Source organism: Vigna angularis, chromosome 5 (genome assembly GCF_016808095.1).
Source record: "Vigna angularis cultivar LongXiaoDou No.4 chromosome 5, ASM1680809v1, whole genome shotgun sequence".
Taxonomy (NCBI): domain Eukaryota; kingdom Viridiplantae; phylum Streptophyta; class Magnoliopsida; order Fabales; family Fabaceae; genus Vigna; species Vigna angularis.
This window is the reverse complement of record NC_068974.1, coordinates 35,921,747-35,944,753: the sequence shown is the minus strand read 5'-3', so window position 1 is coordinate 35,944,753 and position 23,007 is coordinate 35,921,747. Positions and strand designations below refer to the sequence as shown.

General features: G+C 35.1%; 4 protein-coding genes and 1 long non-coding RNA gene across 14 annotated transcripts; 2 read left to right on the top strand and 3 right to left on the bottom strand.

The window, feature by feature from the left end:
* Positions 1-2,822: 2,822 nt before the first annotated feature.
* On the bottom strand, positions 2,823-4,252 carry LOC128196737 (uncharacterized). Its single transcript, XM_052878259.1, has 3 exons — positions 3,668-4,252; positions 3,350-3,575; positions 2,823-3,274 (listed from the first exon to the last, which is right to left on the bottom strand). The coding sequence occupies exons 1-3, from the start codon at positions 4,250-4,252 to the stop codon at positions 2,823-2,825; spliced, it is 1,263 nt and encodes a 420-aa protein (XP_052734219.1).
* Positions 4,253-4,821: 569 nt separating this feature from the next.
* LOC128196821 (uncharacterized) lies at positions 4,822-5,966 on the bottom strand. Its single transcript, XR_008249226.1, has 3 exons — positions 5,766-5,966; positions 4,984-5,041; positions 4,822-4,889 (listed from the first exon to the last, which is right to left on the bottom strand). It is a non-coding gene; the product is annotated as an uncharacterized LOC128196821 (long non-coding RNA).
* A 3,232-nt stretch (positions 5,967-9,198) lies between these two features.
* LOC108319570 (E3 ubiquitin-protein ligase SDIR1) lies at positions 9,199-13,966 on the top strand. 10 transcript variants are annotated; one of them, XM_017550741.2, is made up of 10 exons: positions 9,215-9,298; positions 9,368-9,441; positions 10,452-10,581; positions 10,695-10,749; positions 10,833-10,885; positions 10,991-11,219; positions 11,360-11,474; positions 12,160-12,202; positions 12,683-12,808; positions 13,555-13,966. In XM_017550741.2, the coding sequence occupies exons 3-10, from the start codon at positions 10,504-10,506 to the stop codon at positions 13,678-13,680; spliced, it is 825 nt and encodes a 274-aa protein (XP_017406230.1). In that variant the 5' UTR covers positions 9,215-9,298; positions 9,368-9,441; positions 10,452-10,503; the 3' UTR covers positions 13,681-13,966. The 10 variants fall into 10 exon arrangements, with proteins under 10 accessions (XP_017406225.1, XP_017406233.1, XP_017406229.1 ...); XM_052878587.1 differs by lacking the exon at positions 9,368-9,441 and adding an exon at positions 9,667-9,812 and having other exon boundaries at positions 9,223-9,336; XM_017550737.2 differs by lacking the exon at positions 9,215-9,298 and adding an exon at positions 9,667-9,812 and having other exon boundaries at positions 9,436-9,576.
* Positions 13,967-16,874: 2,908 nt separating this feature from the next.
* On the top strand, positions 16,875-20,310 carry LOC108319588 (laccase-2). The gene is made up of 6 exons (XM_017550764.2): positions 16,875-17,139; positions 17,316-17,467; positions 17,690-17,934; positions 18,080-18,208; positions 18,405-19,373; positions 19,871-20,310. Exons 1-6 carry the CDS (start codon positions 17,005-17,007, stop codon positions 19,999-20,001), a joined length of 1,761 nt encoding a protein of 586 aa, XP_017406253.1. The 5' UTR covers positions 16,875-17,004; the 3' UTR covers positions 20,002-20,310.
* A 1,443-nt stretch (positions 20,311-21,753) lies between these two features.
* LOC108319609 (small polypeptide DEVIL 13) lies at positions 21,754-22,650 on the bottom strand. Its single transcript, XM_017550797.2, has one exon. The coding sequence runs from the start codon at positions 22,215-22,217 to the stop codon at positions 21,906-21,908; it is 312 nt and encodes a 103-aa protein (XP_017406286.1). The 5' UTR covers positions 22,218-22,650; the 3' UTR covers positions 21,754-21,905.
* Positions 22,651-23,007: the final 357 nt, after the last annotated feature.

Genomic DNA, 23,007 nt, shown 5'->3' with positions numbered 1-23,007 from the left:
AATTATTAAAATTAATTTAAAAATATAATTAAAATATACTTGATTGAAATGAATTTTTTTTTTAAATATAGTACTTGTTTGTGATATAATTTAGTTTTAAGAAGTATAAATTTAATTGTTATGGAAGTAAAATTTATTCATTTTGTAGACCGCATAAAATTAACAGAAGTTATAATTATCCATTACATCAAATAAAAACTCATTGCATACAGTGACGTCATAATGAAAAACTTAATCATCTAAATGGTGAAGAATCAAGTTAACATTTTGATTCAGCTGAGCAAACTGTCGATTCATGTCGAGAGAAAGGTTTGCCAAGTTATCTTCAATACGCTGAACCCATCCCTGCATTTGTTCCATACCCTGCATTCTGTGTTGCAAGTCTTGTACCCCCTCCCATATTTGAGTAATCATATTAGGATTTGACTGATCTGGAGGAGGTTGCACAGGGTTGTCATCATGTTGTGGTTGTTCTTCTTCTTCATCATCGCCGACATCGTGTTGCCAAACACCGTTGACTTTAACTATATTCAACCTCTTCAAAGAATTAATTGAAAAATGATGTCTGGTCCCAATATGAGTGCTAACATCGTCATCTACATGCACTCCACAATATTGCATGATTTGGGTGATCAATACACCATATGGTAGGGGTGCGTCACTGGCCTTGCATTTGAGCATATGTTGCATGATGTGATGAGGCCAATTGATAGGTATATTATTTTTAAGCAGCCATATCATAAAAATATCCTCGTACAATACCCTTGCAAAATTTGCAGGTCGGGGAGATAACATGTGCACAATAACATAATGCAGAAGTCTATCATTAATATTCAACGAACCAACTGTTCTAACACGTTGACCCTGCATTTCTGGTCTCACCATAGTAGCTAATGACATCTCCCGATCATAAGGAAAGTCGTCTGGGATAGTGGAATAACTCAACTTTTGACCCTCGTACTTCATATTAACAATATTCAACCAATCGGCAGGTTTGAATTTGATTCTTCTCTTGTGGACCTCACTAATCAAATATCCATTCCCAGAAATCTTGAGATTAGAATAAAATACTTTTATTAAATCGGGATAGAACGGTGCCTGCAGTGTCAGAAATTCAACAACCCCTTGATGAATAAGATTATGTTGGAAAAATAACCCTGAACCAGCAAATGATTCGAAATTCATTATTTTAGGAGCGACAATATTCCTCGTGTAGAAATCACTTGCATAGTTTTCCATCTGCTGGCTATGAGTAAAGAAACGACGTTGATCTAATTGTTCCGCTAGAGATGGTCTGATATGTGCTGGATCTTCTGACTCAGTCAGGGTTTCTTTTCCCTTACGACTTTTTCTGGACCTTTTGCTTGATGATGACGCCATTTTACAATTTCTTGAGTAAAACAATAAATGAAAACAAATTATTCAATATTATAAACAATAACAACCAATGTCAAATAATTAGATCATAAGCATAAACATTACTAACACAAGTAGTGATAATTAGATCATGAGTCATAATTACATTAGAAATAGAAGTCATAATATAATATTAATACAAGTAGTGATCTAACACATCCTATCAATTTCCCCCCGAATACATTTTACATAATTTATTCCACCGCTTATGCGGTGGAAGTCCCATCAACCTCTTCACACATGTGGGATTTGCACATAAGAAGTCATAGCATTGCTCCAACAAAGTCTCATCAGATATCTGCATCCCACTCAGCATATCGTAAATGTCAGCTTCTATATATGTGTAGTTCGGGGTCCGACGAAGAATTTCTGTTTGAGAACGTAATATTTCATTCCTATCTTTCATCGTCGAAACTTGTTCTACGGCTGCATTAGAAATGACCCCGAGATGCACATTTGAAGAGGTAAGGGCATCAGTGAAACCGTCCAGACTGCTCCTCAATGCACTAAAGTGAGCATCAACGACATCGACCAGCGGTGCCTTCCTTTTGGAGCCTCTTGAGGATGAAGTTCCACCAGATGGAACGGAAGGCACAAATTGAGTATTCCCTGGACTATATTCATCTACAGATGGAGGAGGTGATGCTGGAGTTGGGTCTCTGTATGTCGTCCAGTCAGGTTGTTCTGGAATGTACTCTATGTTGTGATTCAAATCAACACTAACACGAGGCGTAATCCGACGACGTGTTTGACGAGCGGTCCGAACACCACTCCCAGTAGCTCGATCAGAAGCCCACAACTCCACCATTAAATCATAATGTCTTATGCTGGTAACTCTCCACTTTGATGCAGCTGACCTCGACTGAAACAACGTACATGAAAAATTTAGTGGTTGAAGTTATATATTTTAAGAATGTACCAAAAGTCAATGTTTAACAAATACCTGAATTAGGTCAGCCCAAACCTCGTCTTCAGCTTCAAACCTCATAGTGACACTATTCCAAGCAAAGCCACTCAATCCACTAAAGAGGTCATGAGCCTCCCGCCATCTGTCTTTTAATACCTTTTGACGATTTTTTACATTAGCTTTAGTAACATAAACATAACCAGCGTTATGAAGGAATTGAACCATGTTATTGTATGCTTGGGTTGTCCAACTACCATCAATCCTATTCCCCAAACGATTCTCCTCAATCATAGAATGCAAAAGTTTTGCATCCATGTCCTCAGTCCATTTGCAAAACTCTCTCATACCACCACAGGTATCAGTCGCAGCACCCTTACCCCTGTCCATATTAAACCTATTTGATAGAGAAAGCAGTAAGAAGTGAAGTTCAATTAAACATAAAAGTAACAACATGGCATATTCAAATCATAGAGTCATAACAATATATTAATTACAATAACTAAGAATTTTGATAATCTCGCCACATTTGATCCGCTATGGCATCCCTAATAGTACTACCAAGCCTATAATCATCTTCACGAACTTGAGAGGATGACACATTCTGCTCTTCCCTTTCATTTAACTCGTTATCAACCTCATTAAGCAATGGGTCATCCCTATCAACTCCACGGATAAAGTTGTGTAGGATACAACAAGCCAAAATAATATCCGTCATCGTCTCCAATTCATAATGTGGTTCAGTGCCACTTGCAATGATAGAGAACCGTTTCTTCAATACACCAAATGTTCTTTCAATAACATTTCTGAGTGATGAATGTCGATGGTTAAAGAGCTCTCGTGCATTTTGTGGTCCTCTGCGAGAAAATTCTTTAAGGTGATATCTGACGCCTCTATATGGTGTCATAACCGTACTTTTCAGCATAAATCCAGTGTCGCCGAGATAGTATTTTCCTACAGGTATGTTCACATCAGTACTGATTAATTACAATAAATTCCCAATCATTATATTCCAATGAAGAGACTTACCTTGGGGGATGACCAACGGATCATCTCGATCAAGAGCATTTTTTAAGATTCTAGAATCAGATGCTGTGCCTTCCCACCCAGCTAGAACGTATGTGAATTTCATATCAAAGTCACATGCGGCAAACACATTTTGAGTTGGCCAATCTTTTCTACCACGAAATCTTGGAGCATCTTCTCGTGCCACCCTTACACGAACGTGAGTACCATCTATGGCCCCTAAGCAATCCTAAACATTGAATTAAGAAGTCATCATACAACTACATAACATTAACATCCTTTCATAAAATCACAGTCTGACTAACACATTGAAATCATTACCTTGAAGTAAGGATAAAACCGACTGTTGTTCAACACATATAGATGAACCTCATCTCCTGATGGCTGAGTTAAAAATTCTGATTCTAGAGTTATAACAGCATCCAGCACATTGTGAAAGAATTTGCTTACCGTCGCCCCAGATCGATGAAAGAAAAATGCGACACTCCGATTCTTGACATTATGCCCAACTATATAAAGAAATTGAGCTACTTGTTCCTCCACTGTAGACCGAATGGCGTCTTTAACTAACCCAGTTGATCTTAATCTCTCACAAAGATTAATAAATGCCTCTGGACCCATCCGAATAATGTCACGACACTGAGTAGTATGCACCAGGTACGACATTAACTCCTGTCTGCGACGGTCTTTGTCGGGAAGGAAATTGCTAACACTACTTGGATCACTTGAGAACATATTCAATATATTCAAGGCATGACAAACAATGCATAACATTGTTAGTGCAGCCAGGGAGGTTGTTATTTGTAATTGTTGATGTAACATTGCGACTATATTAAAGTCTACACCAACCACATCGTCGTCTATATCTTCATGGTCCAAGTACGACAAATCTAATTCTTCTTCCATCTATTTTTACTTAATCAAATAATCATACTATAATTAAAATCATGCATTCATATATTCATCAAACATATGTTATTCATATTATCATATATTCATATATAAAGAAATTTAACTAATACATTCAAATATTACTAAAATTAAAGGACATATATTTAACCTAAACATTAAAAACGCATTCTTATATTAATTAAAAATAAACAAACAGTCACATTTACCTGTTCAAGATCTGTGTATGTAGATTTTCAAGTATGAATTAGCCAAAAGAGTCAAACCCTAACCACAAATATACTCAAAGATTCATTGATTCTTCAATTGCCAAAGTTGGATGGAAAGTTTATGTATTCCAACTATGTCACACAAAACCTGTGAATATGATAATATTAGATAATGGTTAAAAAGCAATGTCTACAAATTTTGTAATTATTAATCAACCTTCTTCAACAAAGTAAAGTCAATTCGTGATCCAGAGAAATTAATACAGCTCAATCTTCAATGTTCAACTAAGAAACTAATTTATCTGGGCTTCCCCCAACAACATTCACAAATAAGCTTCTTCAACCACAGAAATTACTCCCGCTTGGTGGACAAAAACATGCACACACAACCTTCTTCACCGTAACCAATAACTCCGGTCCAACACCTGCAAAATAATAAAAGAAAGCATGATGAAGTTCATAACAAATCACAACACACACCCTGTATTCAACAATATTGAACCACAATCATCTACTTACACCACGGAGCAGCTTGCAATTCAATGTTTAAGCTTGTAATTCACCACTCTAGCAACACCTGCATCAAAAACCATGACAAACAAATCGTTAGTCGTATCATATTTCACCTAATAACACCACATCTGCGTTCTTCTCAGCATCCTCATGTGTGCCCATCCTCCTCCTTGGTGCACTACTTGACCTGTGAAACCAGCCGCCGTGCATCCTTCTCCAATCACATCGGCATCGTCGCTGGTTAACGGACCATCAAATGCTGCCTCCATCCTCCATCATCACGGACAGCTTCGTCTACTGGTGAAACCTCCATGCGCAGCGAGCTTCTCCACGCCAAACATCACATGCTGCAAGCTTCTCCACGCCTGACTCTGCCAACGACGAACCAAACCGGAGGACCTCCATCACATGCGCGTTGCCACCTTCTCCACCCCAAACTCTGCCAACAACGAACCAAATCGGACGACTTCCACGGAACGACGACGACCTCTGTATCAGGATCCAAGCCGCAACGTTCAAACTGTATCCGAATACGCATGATTGTATCCGGATACACATGAGTATATTCGGATAAGGTTTCCCAGCGATTTCTTCATCCACGGTGTATCCGGATACGCCATCTCTCATCTGGATACGTTCACACCCTTCTTCTTCTCCGCCTTCACGCAGAGTCATCTTCTTCATCACCGATTCTGTTATTCATCTCCTCACCGATAGTCTTCATCTACCTCCATCACTTGCAACATAAAAACGATAAACAGCTATAAACAACTACAATAAAAACTCACCTTAGCTTTCTCTCTTCGAGTAGCACCAGCACTGAAACACCTTAGCTTTCTCTCTTCCAGCAGCACTGAAACACACTTCCACTTCGAGCTCTTGAACTTGCTTAACCCAATGCTACTCTCGCTTCTTCAATTAACACAACCACACAATGCTCTTCTAGGTTCTGCATTTAACATAACAAGGTTAACACTGTGGATGAAGAAACCGTGTGAACTGTTGATAATTCATGCGCGAATCTTCACTGTTTGGTGTTTGGACGTCTGAACCAAAGCCTCAGGAATCTCTTCTACATATTACAGCTTTTCCGTGAGTGCACAGTACCTTCCAGCTTTCGAATACTAACTTAACCTGCAACGTACGAGTTGGAAAATTTTTAAAAGTTGGGGGCACATGAGTAATTATGCAAGGTATCCCTCCAAATCTTCTCAACTTTGCAGGTGACCAAAAAGAGCGACATCTCGCAATTCAATCGCATTTCTTCTTCGCAAACTCCATCAAGTGAACACGAGTTTTGTTCCTTTTCATCGCTCGGTAAACCTCATGAACAGTAAATTCATGCGAAGTGAACACGGCCTAAGTGAGGATTCAGTTTTCATCGGAAGTCCCAGATCGATTTCTCTGTTTTTTATAGTTCTGACATTTTGTTGAATTTATTGAAAAACATTACGTTAAACAATTTACCAACATTAGCCCTGACAATTGTATATCATAAACATTACATCTTAACTACAATCAAATTAACTTAAAATAAGTACTGTTACTATGGGCTCGCAGGCTACCGTTCGGTCTCTACCGTTCGGTCTCGGCCAGCTTCTCATCCGTTCGGTCTCGACTAGCTTCTCATCCGTTCGGTCTCGACAACTATTAAGCAGATGTAACGCACAATGAATGTTATAACGACTGTCGTTAAACAATTAAGGTTTGCATTAATGACCATTAAGAGGTAAATTAATGTGTCAGATTCCTTTAAACTCTATAAATAAGGGTTTAGGTTTGAGGTAAAGACGGATTCAACTCATACTACAATACGCCCTATTTACGTCCTATTAGGACTTCAATTACCTCCCCTCTTTTACAAAGAGGGTGACCGAGCGGCCAATATTGAAGGTGACCGATCGGTTCAAACTGGAAGCAGACAAGCGGAGCGCACCAGTCGAAGGTTAGTGTCTCGGTCTCACAAATCCCTACCGAAACAAGTATAGTGAAAAAGATTTACATCCTAACTACAATGAAGTTAACTTAATTAAGTACAATAAACAACACTTAGAACACATTATGGATTTTTCATCAACATTGTAATTACAATTATGTTAATGACATAGAAAAGAGAAGTCACTCCTATGAACACCTTAATTCATTTTTGAAAAATCTTAACTAAGTTTTTCAAATTATTTATAATCTTCCTATCACCTTTTGTTTCTTAAGTCTTAACGAAAGTGGTATTTCTTTCTTCGCACTTGACAGTGATAACTTTTTTCTCAATCCATCTTTAGTACACCATCTGAAGTAATTGCAACCAACATCTTCACTTATACTTTGTAAATAACAACAACGACAATAATTCAAAATTCCAACAATAATCTATTTTCATAAATAATAACATAAATTCCAATATTATACTTTATACTTAGGACAACCTCAAAATTGTTTTCCTCTCTTCTTAATAGTTTTTGCAGTTCTCAAAACTAATTTTTCTCCATAATGACCAAATGGGTGATATACATAAACTCCTCGATCCTCCACCACGACAATAAGTAGACTAGAATTTTACATCAACCACCCATTACATGTGAAAGACGAACATGAATGACCCACTAACATACCTTAAGTACTCCAACCACGACACTGAAATACAACAAAGATCAATAATGTTGAACAAAACCAACAATCATGATGAAGAGTCGAAAAAAAACAAGAACGAAGACAAAAATGTTGTAGGAAACGAACCACTAACATCAATAACATTAAAGAAGAAAAACAACTAAGTTAAACAATGTTGAAAAATACAAAGAGTACGGAAGAAGAAAAATAGCAACATCAAACATGCCTTTTAAGTAGGGCTTCAACAATTCTTTTTATAATTTTTCTTTTTAAAAATGTTAAATCACACATGTTATTGAAAATATACAACAATTGTTTTTTAATATCATTAATCTAATTTAATAGCAAGAGTTAATTATTTCAATTTTGCAAAATTAAAAACTCAAGACAAAAAAAAAATTGAGATATTGATGTGCAATTTTTAACCAAAAACTAAAATTAAACCTAACTAAAATTAACAAATTATGAACATGGTATGTCAAACTGAACTCTATTATCAAAATCCAAATTAAATCTATTTTAAATAATTTTAAATTTGTATATTTGAAATAAGAATCATGATTTTAAGCGGGAAAGTAATTGTATTTACAGAACGTTAATCAATTACATTCTTAAAGGAATTAATCATTTACTATAGGCATACTATTATATGCAATATTATACTTTTTTTTATTTATTTTCTTTTGTCCCTGTATAATTAAACATTCTATTGTAATACTTTTTTATTTGATAAAATATATAGTTGTACGAAATTTCAATCATCAAATGTTTCTTTTTTCCTATGCCATTTATAGACAGTCCAGTCCGAAACGTTTCCGCAGTAACATAATACTAACCAATTATACTTCAGTAAAATCAATCGCTCACTTTACTAGCATAGCATTAATAATTTTTTTTTTTGTATAATATAGAGTTTAAGGATATGTTTGATGTCGCATACTTCTTTAAATTCTATTTTTTGTTTTAACTAAAGGCACTGTTTTTTCTTTGTTGTCGTCTATTTCATATTATAAAAAGAAACTGTGTTTAATGTAACATGACAACATAAAATTATCTCTATCTCTCTCTCTTTATATCTAATTTTATATGTCAACCATGTCAGTAATGAAATGGTGGCAGTGTCGGTGTTGATTGTGAGCTTCTATGGTTACATCTTTCTGCATGCGAACAAGGCGTGGCACTGCTACCACAATACCTCTACAGTTTCAATTCCACGTGTCATCTTCAAAACTCTACACTTCTCCTCAATTTCCTACCCACCATATACCTAATTTTTCAATTTTCAATTTTTCTTATCTTATATTTTACAATCTAGAGTTAGAAAATTATTTAAACCTAATGAATTGTTTAATTAATATTGACAATATTTTTAACATGGTTAATCCAAAATTACGTTAAAATTAATAATAATAATTATAAATATTAATATGAATCAATCACATAAAACATATGACATAGATAATATTAAAATTTATTAAAAAATATTGTTAAATATCGTTATCTAAGAGAAAAAACAATTATAATAATTTTGGGAGAAAAAGTATACGTCATATACTATGGATTAATTAAAAAGGTAAGTTTTTTTTATATCTATAGATATAATATAATGTTTCTACAAATAGCATTTTCCAAATCTTATATTGCAGCACATCAGTGACTGAACCCACCGTCACCACACCACAGCAACAAACGTACAGTGACGGACCAATCCCTGGTACGATTACAAATCCATTTGGGGACAATTTGATTTGGGTAAGCATGTTGATGATTTTTGTTTTTGCAGCTTACGATGTGTTTCAGTGCTGGAAAACTGAACCAACAAGACCATATATTTCCGTTAAATGTTTGTAAGAAAATGTAGAGTCTTACATCCGTTTCTATAATTTGATGAACCTCACATCTATAAATGTAATGTGGTTTTCTGACGGTGGTGGCTGTAGCTGTTTCTTTTTCCTATTTCTGTTAACTTTTCCGGCACTCTTCATTTTTCCGGTGAGAATTTGCCTAAAATTGATTTTTTCTTCTTCATATTTTTTCCCTGCCATCTTGACGGTTTTGTATCACCAAATCATCCGTTTTTAGGAGTTGGTCGAGTTGAAGTGCGAGGTCCCCTAAATTAGAAAAAGCATCTGCATTCTGCACCAACGTGTTATTCTTAAAAATGCGAAAACACACCCTATTTCCTCAGAATTTTCCGCACAAGTGGGAGCGTTTTGTGTGGGAATTGAGTAAGTTGTTAAATACATGGGAAGGGGGAGTTTTTTTTCACTCTTTAAGTTATTATGTATACCTACATTTCTTTTTTGCAATGTTGGACCGGCCATGATGTACAATTCATTATTTCTTGTACTGAATTTCATAAAACTGTTCTGACACTTACAATCTCCTGAGCTAATGAGACATAAACCTATATAGGTCAATGGCTTTAGCTTTGGCCTCAAAAACAAAAATTATTCACCATTGTTTTGACAAGAGAAAAGAATGGCCTATCCCGCTATCTTTCAGAAGTTATGAATCTAATCTTCAAGAGGTGGATCTCGTTAGCTTCAAATTGTAGTTTTGCAAGCAATGCACCTTGATGAGCCTAATGATCTATTTCTCTGTTTTGCAAAAAAATTGTCTAGATAAGGTACTGGAATGTGAGATGTGATTTATCATCTAATCTTCAAACAATAAAAATTATCTTTGCTGCCAATAACCATCAATCTATAAAAATGTGTTTACTGCGACTAATTATTCAGTATTCACAAATTCATGGGTGGAATTATGTGTGCTTGTTTGATTCTTGAATGACTTAATATATGTTTATTCTTTCATAATCAGTTTACAAATTTGTGTTATTGTAACGTTTGAACATCGATTAATAGCTCGCAGGTAGTGTTGTCGTGAATTGTTGGCTGAGCGAGCTCCTTTGCAATCATGAGTTTTGTCTTCCGAGGGAGTAGGGGAGATATTGAAAGTGGATTTTCAGAATATGTTCCTGAAAGAACCTTGATGGTACGTTTGATGTGTGTGAATGTCAGTCTGTGTGCTAGTTTTCGCCTGCTAAACTCAAATTGTACATAATTGGACTGTAATTCTCATTCTCTTTTCCTACTTCTTCCTATCAGAGGGTTCATCCAGCTCGCCCAGTTAATGGCAATTCTTTAGCTTTTCTTATCACAGGTGATGTCTTCTCAGCTGTATATAATGCTTTACTTCTTCATAAAGCACATTCTTAATCTGTATCTGACATGCTTATTTGCCAGTTATTTTGATATTCATGATATTAAACTCCCCTCAAATGCTACATCATTTTTTGGTAAGTAATCACTTAAAAAAATGCTAAATTTGATGTACTCACTGCCGTGCAAGTTACTTATCTGCATTGAAGTAAGAAATTAATTCTTGGCACATAACATTTCAGCTCTGGGTTGTACTGGCTATCTTTGTGATGGCTACAAGTCTGAGGATGTATGCAACTTGTCAACAACTTCAGGCACAGGCTAGGGCTCATGCTGCAGCAGCCTCTGGGTTGCTTGGCCATACTGAACTCCGTCTTCACATGCCACCATCGATTGCAATTGCAACCAGAGGAAGACTGCAGGGACTTAGACTTCAGCTTGCACTTCTTGACCGTGAATTTGATGAGCTAGGTATTATGTTTATGAGTTGTACCTTTGAATGTGTGTTTTAATATCTTTTCTTAGTTGAAAGGCCCCAAGATGGATGCTGAAAGCAGATGAAAGCTTATATTGCTGTGTTTTGTTAAATTCTTTTCTTGATTTTGTTGCAGATTATGATACTTTGAGAGCTCTTGACACTGATACTGCTCCTAGTACCCATTCAATGACTGAGGAAGAGATAAATGCCTTGCCTATTCACACATATAAAATTCCAGTCCCACCAAAGTGAGTTGTAATGGTTTCTTAAAAAATAAATAAATTGATAGTGATAATGAATCAGAAGAAAGGCTAGCTGCATAAGCTTGCATTTTTCCTTTCCTGAAGCTCACTGTTTGGAGGGTCAGTGCACCCTATTTTAACTATTCTGTAGAAGGCACTGACTTCTGATAAGGATGGTTGAGTTTAAAGTCCACACTCCTTAGTATTTTGGTATAGAAAACCATTGAATATGGAGCATAAATCATGCTCCATGGAGAAATTGGCATGCTTCAGTGAAGCTGTTAAGGTTAGCTTTGCTAGAGGTGTACGGAGACCAGCAGTTGTGACTCTAATTAAAAAACCAAATAGTTGTTTGTTGCTAATAGTCATCCTACATTTGTGGTAAAATAGATGTCATCTACAAGACTCATAATCACTGGTAGTAGAATGAGGATCTTGAAGGGATTATTTTCACTCATTGCGTACTCGATGACCATTTGTGAAAAGAGGCTGTGCTGTTACATCATTTCTTAGGAATCGTTAGTTAAAATTATAGAGAAAAATACATTTGGTAGTCTTTTTTTTATTTATTTATGTATTTTAGGATTCTCAAGCCAGTTTAACTGGTTATAAGACTAGTTTCCTCCTTTGCGTGCATTTGCATTTATGTAAAGTTCTAAACCATAATAAATAATCTGATTTCTGTTAACAGGGATGGCTCAGCCGGTCTGGCATCCTCTTCAGGTGCAGCTGAGGTAAACATATGTTAACTGTCTCTGCTTTTGGTTTGTTTACCTTTTCTAGCCTAGGTTGTCAGGTCATTGTATTTTAGGGTTACAATGGTGTAAATGTGTTGCCTGGTTTTACGCTTGGTTGTTAGTTTTGTATACTACTGGTGGTCTATATTGCTGTTAATGCCTCTCATAAGTACTTTAGACAATGCCCCAAGATATAGATAGCAAACTATTCGATAATTGGCCCTAATATGATGTTCTATTCATTCTTCATGGTATGCTTTTGAAGAAAAGATATATATATATATATATATATATATATATATATATATATATATATATATATATATATATATATATATATATATATATATATATATATATATATATATATGATTCTTTTAATTCAAGATGTTTGAAGAAATTGCCCCCACTTGATGGCTTCCATACTTATTCCTGGGAGGGAACAGTTTTTAGTGTCTTTGTTTAATGGTCAATCAGATTAAACAAGAATCTGGAGGAACAGAGGCAGGTATCAGAGGCTCAGAAGATGAGCTGACATGTACTATATGCTTGGACCAAGTCAAGAGGGGGGAGCTTGTTCGTAGCTTACCATGCTTGCATCAGGTTTGATCACCGCCTTCCTTTTCCTTTTTTCGTTGTTTTTCAAATTATTCGGCCCTAGTGGAAACTAGTACTTATCTCTCATATTATCAGATTTATTTTGTGATAATCATTAGCCTTCTTAGTTTTCTCGTTATACCATTCTAGCAAATCCATTCGAATTAAAGCATACTGCTCATCTTTGTCTGTATACTTAACTAATTCACAATTATTCTAACTCTTTCAGTGAGGGTATTTCAATCAAAGAAGACTGTTTTGTCGTAGTAATTAGAGTAATTTATACATTTTAGAAGATGCGTCATTACCTTAAATGATAAGAGAATTTGAAATGTGGGGAGGAACAATCAATATCTTGCCCATATCAATTTTTTGTTTACTAAACTGGATTAATTTTTAAAATCTGTTATTATTTGTTTCTGAACAAAACTTCAGACTAATACAGTAGGTGCTCTTAGTATTATTTTGGTATTAAAATTCGAGTTTTTCTTTGATAACTAGAACCAACTAATGCCAAGTTTTATTCTTCATATTGTCATTGATATTAGACTCTAACTTTATTTGAAAAATAAAACCTAAGGCATCAAAGACACTGCACCTCAATCTTTTATTTTGTTTGATTAAAGCATGATGGCTGTCAAGTAACTTCTGTTGCAACTTATTCCTCCTTCACAGTGGGTGCGTGTGTGCATGTGTGGGTGCGTGTGCGTGTGTATCATAAATGGCTTATTTTCTTTTTTCTTTTTGTCTAGTTTCATGCTAACTGCATTGATCCTTGGCTCCAGCAACAAGGGACATGTCCTGTGTGCAAATTAAGGATAGGGTCGGGAAGTGGGGGAACCAGGGAGAGCGAATCCGATGGTTCAGATATTGCGTAATCTGATGGTTTAGATATGGCTGTAAAATGCATAATGTGATGCCTTGAAGTGTATCTTCATGGAAACAAGTATATATATATATATATATATATATATATATATATATATATATATATATATATATATATATATATATATGTATATTATTCTGTATTGGCGTATATAATGAGCTTGGCATGTGTATATGATTGTATTCTAGTTCATGTTTACTTATCCCGATAATTCTTACCGAGACATGTGTATCTCTTGATATATAAATAAGCATTAAAATGTTATAATGTGGGAAGCCCATGATGATAGTGCATGTGATACATCTTATCTTTTATACTTAAGTTAAGACATCGCCATCCTTAAGAATGGTCTCTGATAAATTTGCAGGTTTAGCTGTTTGTGTTAGCAATTCCTAGATCTAACTAATTATGTACAACACATAACTGGATTTAAATTTTATTCATTTATGTGATGTTTTGCTGTTGACTTCACTAATACATGTTAGGTTATGTAACCACTTTTGACTTGACAAGTTAAATAAGGTTTTAATTAATTACATACAAGGGCCCACTTATCCATTGTGATTAGTTGGGCTGTATATATAATGTGTAAAATACTTTTTCTCTCCATAGTTTGCAAAGTGTTTTTTCAGTTTTGTCTTTGTTGCGCCTTCAAAACATGGAAAGGGTCTTTTACCTGGCCTAAGCCAACCCTAGTTTCTATCAAAAGTTATTTTTTCTTTTATAGTGACAGTAACAACCAGCAGCTATTCATGCAGACCTCCATATCCAATCCTACCATGTGAATTCATGAGTACAGTTTATTGATCCTGTGAATCAATCAAAAAGGTAAAGCATATTTAATGCTAGTATTATGATGACAAGTAGGATTTCTTTTCAAGAGATGGATATTTTTTCATGTCAGTTTTATTTAGGTGACGGATATGCATTACAGTGTATTCATTCCTGAAAAAGAATTAGTCAACAAAAGCTATAAAAGGCGAAAATAAATTGGATGCCCACAATGGAGAGGATACACAGTTAATTGATTTGCTATGTCAGTCAAATTTTAAAACCAGGGAATTGTTATATAGCTGCTAATTGATTGTTGTACTTAGACCAAACCGTTTTATTACAGGCTATTCTGCAGTTATTAAACTGATAAATTATTGTGTATGTATACATTCTATAGTTCTAGGATATAACTACATTTGTCAGCCACCGCCTATAGAAATATGGAATTTATTACCAACAAGCCAGAAACATTATAGTATTTAATTTAGTTACGTATGATTCCAAAATGCAATGATATAGCCCTTATAACATTTTTAAAAAATATTCGATCAACTTTGGCCTGATTCAATGATGAAGAAGTATTGTATTTTGCCATTAAATCCAAAGGAAAAAAGCATCACGTTTTTTCTTGATCAGACAAAAACAAGTACAAAATGAAATCTCTACGATGCTGTCGGGGATGAACGAAATTTGTAACTCAGCGATAAAATATAAAGTTCTTGTCACGAGTTATTGTTTTCTATAGTTCGATAGTTATGAATTAAAAATGATCTATCACGATTATATTAACTTTCCTTATTTTATTTTGATACATTATAAAGTTCCAATTATCTAGAATTAGTTTGAAGTAATTTATATTATTATGATTTGTTTAGGCTATGGAGTAATCTTCTAACATGTAAGTCTATGTTACAAAGTTATTTTTAATTTTTTGTTTTTAAACTCCAAGTAGAGCGGATTAGTATTTCTTAAAAGAACTCTAATACTTAAATCAGTTATAATAGATTATTAGAATAAAGTTTTAAATTTATAATAAATATAATCATTTATCTTTTTATTTTATCTGTTTTTATAGATTTTTATTTTAGCTATTTTTATAGATTTTGAAATAAGATTGAATTAATTACGGTTCAAAAAGTCAAAAAGTTCAATAAATATGTTTTACTTCTAAATATTTCGATTTGCGATACTTTTGTATTTGATGAGAGCATGACCTATGGACTAACTGAAAAGTCATCAAATTTGCAGTAAATTGGAATTGAAACGATTTTCGATCGGTTATAGGGTATAATTTTATTTTTAAAACCTTAATGAAATCGCATAACTATCAAATCCAGAAAACTAACTGGTGAGAAACTTTCATGCTTCAGTTTCTTTGCATGTAGTTCTACCTCCGAATAATGTTAAAAGGTAAATCTAAATTGAGATATTTGGTAATGAAGGGGTGAGTTATGTGGGTCCAGAAGAGACATGTATTAGAAAAGCTCAATTTATATCGAAGTTCGTAGATTGTTGTCAGTGTTGATTTAATTATTTTGGCTTTGTAATGAATCTTTCTGTCTCAGTGATTAAGCCGATGATTAAAACGTTGATCCTAGACTTAATTAACCAGGAACCTAATCTCTGCTTGGTTGATTATTGCTCATTCGTTTTGGTGGCTAAAAGAAAAGTTGGATCAAATGTCCTTTTCCTTCTTTGTGGCTCTAACTCACTTACTTACGGTACTGTTTAGTTGAGAAGTGTGCCATCATCACCAGGCACACCCAATTAAGCCTCACCTGAAAACGAGATGCTCAAATCATTTTTTTTTCAGAAGCATTTTAAAATTATTAGTGTTGCAATCTAAGTCTAGCTCACTCAGCAAGCCTTAACGGTTGATTTGAAAATGCCCTTTTCCTTTTACTCTTCTTAAACGAATTTAACGACGTGGAGATGTTTTAGTCCACCAATTATCCCTTTTATCATCAGATCATTACAAATTTATTCAGACAAAACATCCAAACCAAGTTCTCATAATTATGAATTAAAGTTTATAGTAATAAAATATGTCAATCTCATTTGAGTTAAACTTAAAGTTTATATTTTAACATTTGTTTTTTTTTTCTTTGTTTCATAAATTATTGTTGGATTCTTCGAAAAAAATATGAAAGTTTTCCAAATTTTATTGGAGAGCACTTTTGTTGATAAAGTATAAACAGGAGATGTTGGGTGCACATGGAAAGAAACTGTAATTAGAGAGTACGAAATAGGGCACATAAGATGAGACAAAATGTTAAATAAAATTAACGTTAGTGACACTCCAAAGTATAAGAAAGATGGGACCATACAGAGTAGGTGAAAATCAATCTTCTTCAGGCATGCTTCGTTTTGAAACATGGACTCACTGATCAGATAAACCTGTTCGACCAAACATTTATTTGTGGTTTCTATCTCTGTCTCTATATATACAACATTGTTTAGCATGCAGCTAATTGTAACTAATATTTCCAAACTCACTCACTGAGGCCTAAAACACAGTATTGGTGCAACCGCAAACAAAATGGTCTCAACTGTTCCTTCACCAAAACTTTTTGTGGCATTCCTCTTTGTCACAACCTTCCTCTCTTCCTTTCCCGAATTTATTCTCGCCACTAGTTCAAAGCATGGAAGCGTTACAAGGCACTACAAGTTTGATGTGAGCAACACACACACACACATTATAAACTTATACCATGTAAACATGTATCTATTTATCTAGTGAGAGTTCTGAAGTGAAAAGAGTTAATCTTTACCACTCAATGCAGCTAAACATTAGTTGTGCCTTTCTGCAGAAAAAAGGTGATATGAATATTTATTTGATTATGTTTCCAGATAAGGTTGAAAAATGTTACGAGGCTGTGCCACACAAAGAGCATTGTTACAGTGAACGGGAAGTTCCCTGGTTCTAGAATTGCTGCAAGAGAAGGTGACACAATTGTGGTTAAGGTGGTCAATCATGTTCCCAACAATGTCACCATACACTGGTATATATATATATCTATGATCTCAACTCTCTAGAACTACTGATTTTGCATTAGTTATTCTTTGCCCACAAGACAAGTGTACCTAACAAAATTATGATAATTATCAGGATTAATTTGTATGCTACGTATTTTGTGCATCTTCTAGCTGGTATATGTCCATGCATGCAATGGATTATTGTGTGGCTACCAACTAACATATTTATGGATTATTGACAATAACAGGCATGGAATTAGACAGCTTCGAAGTGGATGGGCAGATGGTCCATCTTACATAACTCAATGTCCCATTCAAACTGGTCAGAGTTATGTGTACAACTTCACCATAGTTGGACAAAGAGGAACTCTTTTCTGGCATGCTCACATTTCATGGTTAAGAGCCACTCTCTATGGACCTCTTATCCTCCTCCCTAGGCTCAACGAATCTTACCCTTTTCAAAAACCCCACAAGGAAGTTCCCATCCTCTTTGGTATGGACCTCAAACCATCACCATATACATAGAATAATACACATTTTTCTTATTTAATTTAACAAAATCATTTTAAAAGAAAGAACAATGAATGAAAAAAAGACAACTTTCTCATCTGTATTGCTTCAATGATTGAACCTCATAGGTGAGTGGTGGAACGCTGACCCAGAGGCTGTTATTGCACAAGCCCTTCAGACAGGGGGTGGCCCAAATGTTTCAGATGCCTACACCTTTAATGGATTTCCTGGACCCCTCTACAATTGCTCCAATAACGGTAAAACCTTGTTGAAACTACACTAACTAGCTTTGATCCACTGAAAAAAAAAATCTACTTTTACACAAAAATAAGTCTCAGTTTTATTTGTACAAAATAACCTGGCTAGCAGTGATAATAGGAGTTGTTCTAAATGGTTATTCATTAAATTGGTGTATTAACATAGGTTTTGTCTTCTGATGTTCATGGTGGACAGAGACAGAGACTGAGACGTTCAGGTTAAAGGTGAAACCAGGGAAGACATACCTTCTTCGTTTGATCAATGCTGCACTCAATGATGAGCTCTTTTTCAGCATTGCGAATCACACCCTGGTCATTGTTGAAGCTGATGCTACTTACGTTAAACCTTTTGAGTCCGAGATCATAGTCCTAGGACCGGGACAAACATCAAACGTTCTGTTAAAGACAAAACCTGAGTACCCAAATGCCACTTTCTTCATGCTAGCAAGGCCATATTCCACTGGCACGGGCACTTTCGACAATTCCACAGTTGCTGGCATTCTAGAGTACAAGAAACCACTTGCTCCCAAAAACATTCCCACTTTAAAACCCTCCCTTCCAGCCATCAATGACACTTCCTTCGTTGCCAACTTCTCTAGCAAACTTCGCAGTTTGAACACTGCCAAGTACCCTGCCCAGGTACCTCAAAAAGTTGACAAGAGCTTTTTCTTCACGGTTGGACTTGGAACAAGTCCCTGCCCCAAAAACCAGACATGCCAAGGACCAAACAACAGTTCAAAATTTGCAGCCTCGATGAACAACATATCTTTCACTCTTCCTTCTATAGCACTTCTTCAGCAACATTTCTTTGGGCAGGCTAATAACGGCATTTACACCACTGATTTTCCTGCTGTGCCATTGAGACCATTCAACTACACGGGGACCCCACCGAACAACACAAGGGTCACCAATGGAACCAAGACTGTGGTCATACCCTTTAACACAAGCGTGCAAGTGGTGCTTCAGGATACCAGCATTTTAGGAGCTGAGAGCCACCCTTTGCACCTTCATGGCTTTAATTTCTATGTTGTTGGTCGAGGCTTTGGGAACTTTAATCCCAACACCGACCCTCCAAAATTCAATCTGGTTGACCCAGTTGAAAGGAACACTGTTGGTGTCCCCTCTGGTGGTTGGGTTGCAATCCGGTTCCTTGCTGATAACCCAGGTGACACTGAATTACTATGATATATCATTCCTAGCTACCCCACGCTTGTTTCAATCCTTTATTTCTTTTCATCACTTCATAGACCATAACATAAATTAGTTTGATTCTTTCTTTAAGTTTTAACTTTCAAGTCTCCTACATTCTGCTTTAAGCCTGCACCATTGACAAAACTCTAGGCCTTGTTTCTTCTGGTTTCACATTTCACTTTCATTTATAATGATAAAACTGCCACTGTGTCTGCTTTCTATTTTTATACATTTCTACATAAAACTTTGAATCGACAAAAATATTGGTTTACTGTTTTTACTATCTATATAAAGATTTGAAAACACGATACCAAATAAGAATGAAGTCACAGTTTTAACAATACGAGTGAATTATCTAGTTAAGAGTTCAGTTCTGATTAAAAAGTCATACTAAATGAAATTAAGACGGTGTTTAATTTATCTTTATCCTTTTGGATGATATGATTTAATTTAATGTGTATGATGAAACAGGTGTGTGGCTGATGCACTGTCACTTTGATGTGCACTTTAGTTGGGGGTTGAGGATGGCCTGGATTGTTGAGGATGGGAAGCTCCCTAATCAGAAGTTGCCTCCTCCACCAGCTGATCTACCCAAGTGTTGATCATGATGCTTTCTGCCAAAATTTTCCTTCCTGTTTGATTTTCCAGTTCTAAGTTAATTAATTTCCGGATTTTTGGTTTGCCAACTATGAAAGAGTTATGAAAGAGTGAAGAGTCACCATCCTAATAGCCATTTCAGTTTTTCTTTCTTTCTATCATCCAGACACCTTCTGGATCACTTTTCTATACTTCCACTCCACCTAATTTTCTTGTGCTGATAAAATAAGGGTGTATGAAGTTATAGCATCCAGAATTTGAATGTATTTACCTTTCAAAATCTAATAAAAACTTACCTCCATTCAAATGATCTATTTTACTTCTCATTTTTATTACCAAACCAGTCTAATCTTATATCATTGCTTTAACAATAATGAAGCTCTCACATTTAATTTAAAGTTGTTTCTTTCTTCAGGAAATTAGAAACCTTAACTTTATTTAGGACATTCTTTTTTGTTACGCAATTCCAAATTAAGAAGGAACTCCTCCATTAATTAATGTTGTCACACATGACAATAATAGAGATATGTTGACCATAAACAGAAATTTCTTTCTCAAGGTTAACCCCTAATAATTTATGCTTATTTGTCTTGCTAGTATATCTCCAAAGGTTAGTGGCCTCCAGCTAATTCAAGATGCAGTGTTCATGTTTGGGGACAAATGATTCTGTGCATGTTTAGAAAAAAAATTGTTATTGTAACTATCCTTTTATTTAAAAGCAACAACAGTGTTGTTTTTGTTTTCATGTGTGAAATTTTCTCGTTCAAACGAGAAAGATTTGAATTTGTAACACTTACATTTCACATTAACTGCAGTGATTGGTTAATTCCTCCTTAAAGTTACTACATTTGGGTGAAATGTTGCAATGTAAAGCCTAATTAACGGTTAATTTACTAATTGGGATTAGATTCGCTAAGATGGGGTGAGGAAAAAGAAAATGATGAATTGCACCAAAACTATCTAACTTCAGATTGCAGATTTCCCCTTTTGGAAAGGGAGAAAAAAGGGAAGAACCCTTCAAAAATCAGGTTCTTACATTTTGAACTAAAGAGTCAGCCGTTACTTTTGTTTTTTATGGGAAAAACGAAGTAAGAATGTGGCTTGCATTTTCAATGCAGATCCAAGTGCTATTAAATAGTAATAATGAGCTGAAGCAGTTGAATTAAATATCCCTATGCTTTACCATAAAGTATACAAAAACTTTCCTTCTAAACACAAATATATTCAGTGAAAGAGAATATAAAGAGAGGTGATAGGAGTCAGAAGTGGGATTTAACACGTGAGAACCTTTTGAGGATCCTGAACCAAAAGTTAAGCATGATTTTTGTTTAGTTATCATTGTTTAACAATAATCTAAAAAAAGGGTTTAATCAAGATTATATGAGCTCTGAACAGGAGGGTGTAGATTTATATTTTTGGAAAAAAAATTAGACAGTTATATAATTATATAAGTACACTGATTCTGAGAGAATAAAGTTTCCATTTGATAATACACTAAAGTATTTTACAAAGCTAATTATTATACAGAGTAGGGAAATAAAACTTCAATTCCAATGAAAGAACATTATCAACACTTTCTGTGATATTATATTTAAGCTTTGTCTTTATACTTTTCTCCATAAAAGTTTATCTCATGTAATGGTTCTAGAGATAGATATTAAGATGTCGAAATGAGTTTTGTATTTGTTAATGATCAGAAATTGAATCCCTGAAGGTCGACTAATTGTATATATAGAGAGAGAGACAGACACAGAAGCTTTAAGCAGCAAGTAAATCAATCTTATAACTCAACTTGTGGAATTGGTAATTACAAAACGAATATATTCGAAGAAGAAGAAAAACCAGATCCCTTCAGCATTTTGGTAGTGTAACCATGACATAAGAATCTGAAAAGGGATCTGTGATTCCTTCATGAATCCCCATGCTTGTGCCAGCAAACTAACATGGCTACACACCTCCTCATGATGTAAAATCTGGCTTTGTGCTCCTTAGCTAAGCTGGTGCATTTTTTACCAATGGAGGGGTTTTTCTGAGAGAAGCTCCTAGGGATGCTGGTTTTAGAAGTGGAGGAACTCTTTTGGGATAAGCTCCTCAAGAGGGGAGAGTTTGAAGAAGAGCCTCTTGTTGAGCAACTCCTTGAGAACAATGACTTGGTGGATGATGTGCTATTCTGGCTGCTGCAACCTGCTTCTTTCTTTGACAGCTTCCACTTTTCATCCATCAAAAACCAAGAAACAGTAATATCTAGAACTAGCTATGGGACAGTGAGTGTGAGTGTGAGTGTGTGTGAGAGAGGAGAAGAGGTGAATACTTGATTGGAGAGAAGAAAGTTGGATCCAGTGAGACTGTGTAGTGTATAAAAAAAGGTTCCTAGAGAGATCTTAAACAATTCTTGATGAGATTCGGTGTTATAATGAGCTAATTAAATATTAAATACACATATCAGATACATGCCTATACATACTAGTCATATTATAAACATTAGTTTTATGAGTCACCTAAAACAAAGATATGTTGAATGATAAATCATACTCATACACCTAAAACAAACATCTTAAGCATTTCCTTTCTCTCTGTCTCATGTTTTTTCTCCACTTTCTCCATTCCTACTTTTCACTGTGTGTTAGACATTGTTTTTGGAAAGGGGAAGTGTGTGCTTTTGGTTGATACAGTTGTTTTGAGACTAATACAGGAAACACTGTCCCTAAGAATAGCCTCATCAAATATGCACTTATTTTTTTCCCATGGAGACAAACCTCTTGTTTGGTTCTAAAATGGGAAATTATTTATGATAATGGTCCATTCTAGTTTGTACATTTATATTGGCTGGTTCTCATGTAGAGGGTTATATTTATGCATACCAATGCTGGACCTGGACCTGGACCATCCAAATCTGTATCCCTCAACAAAACTACTGCCATTTTCTCAAGATGCTCTTCCTTCACCACAAAAAATGCTAATGAATCAACTTGTCACTGATAAATAAGCAATATCCATTGCAATCAAAAAGT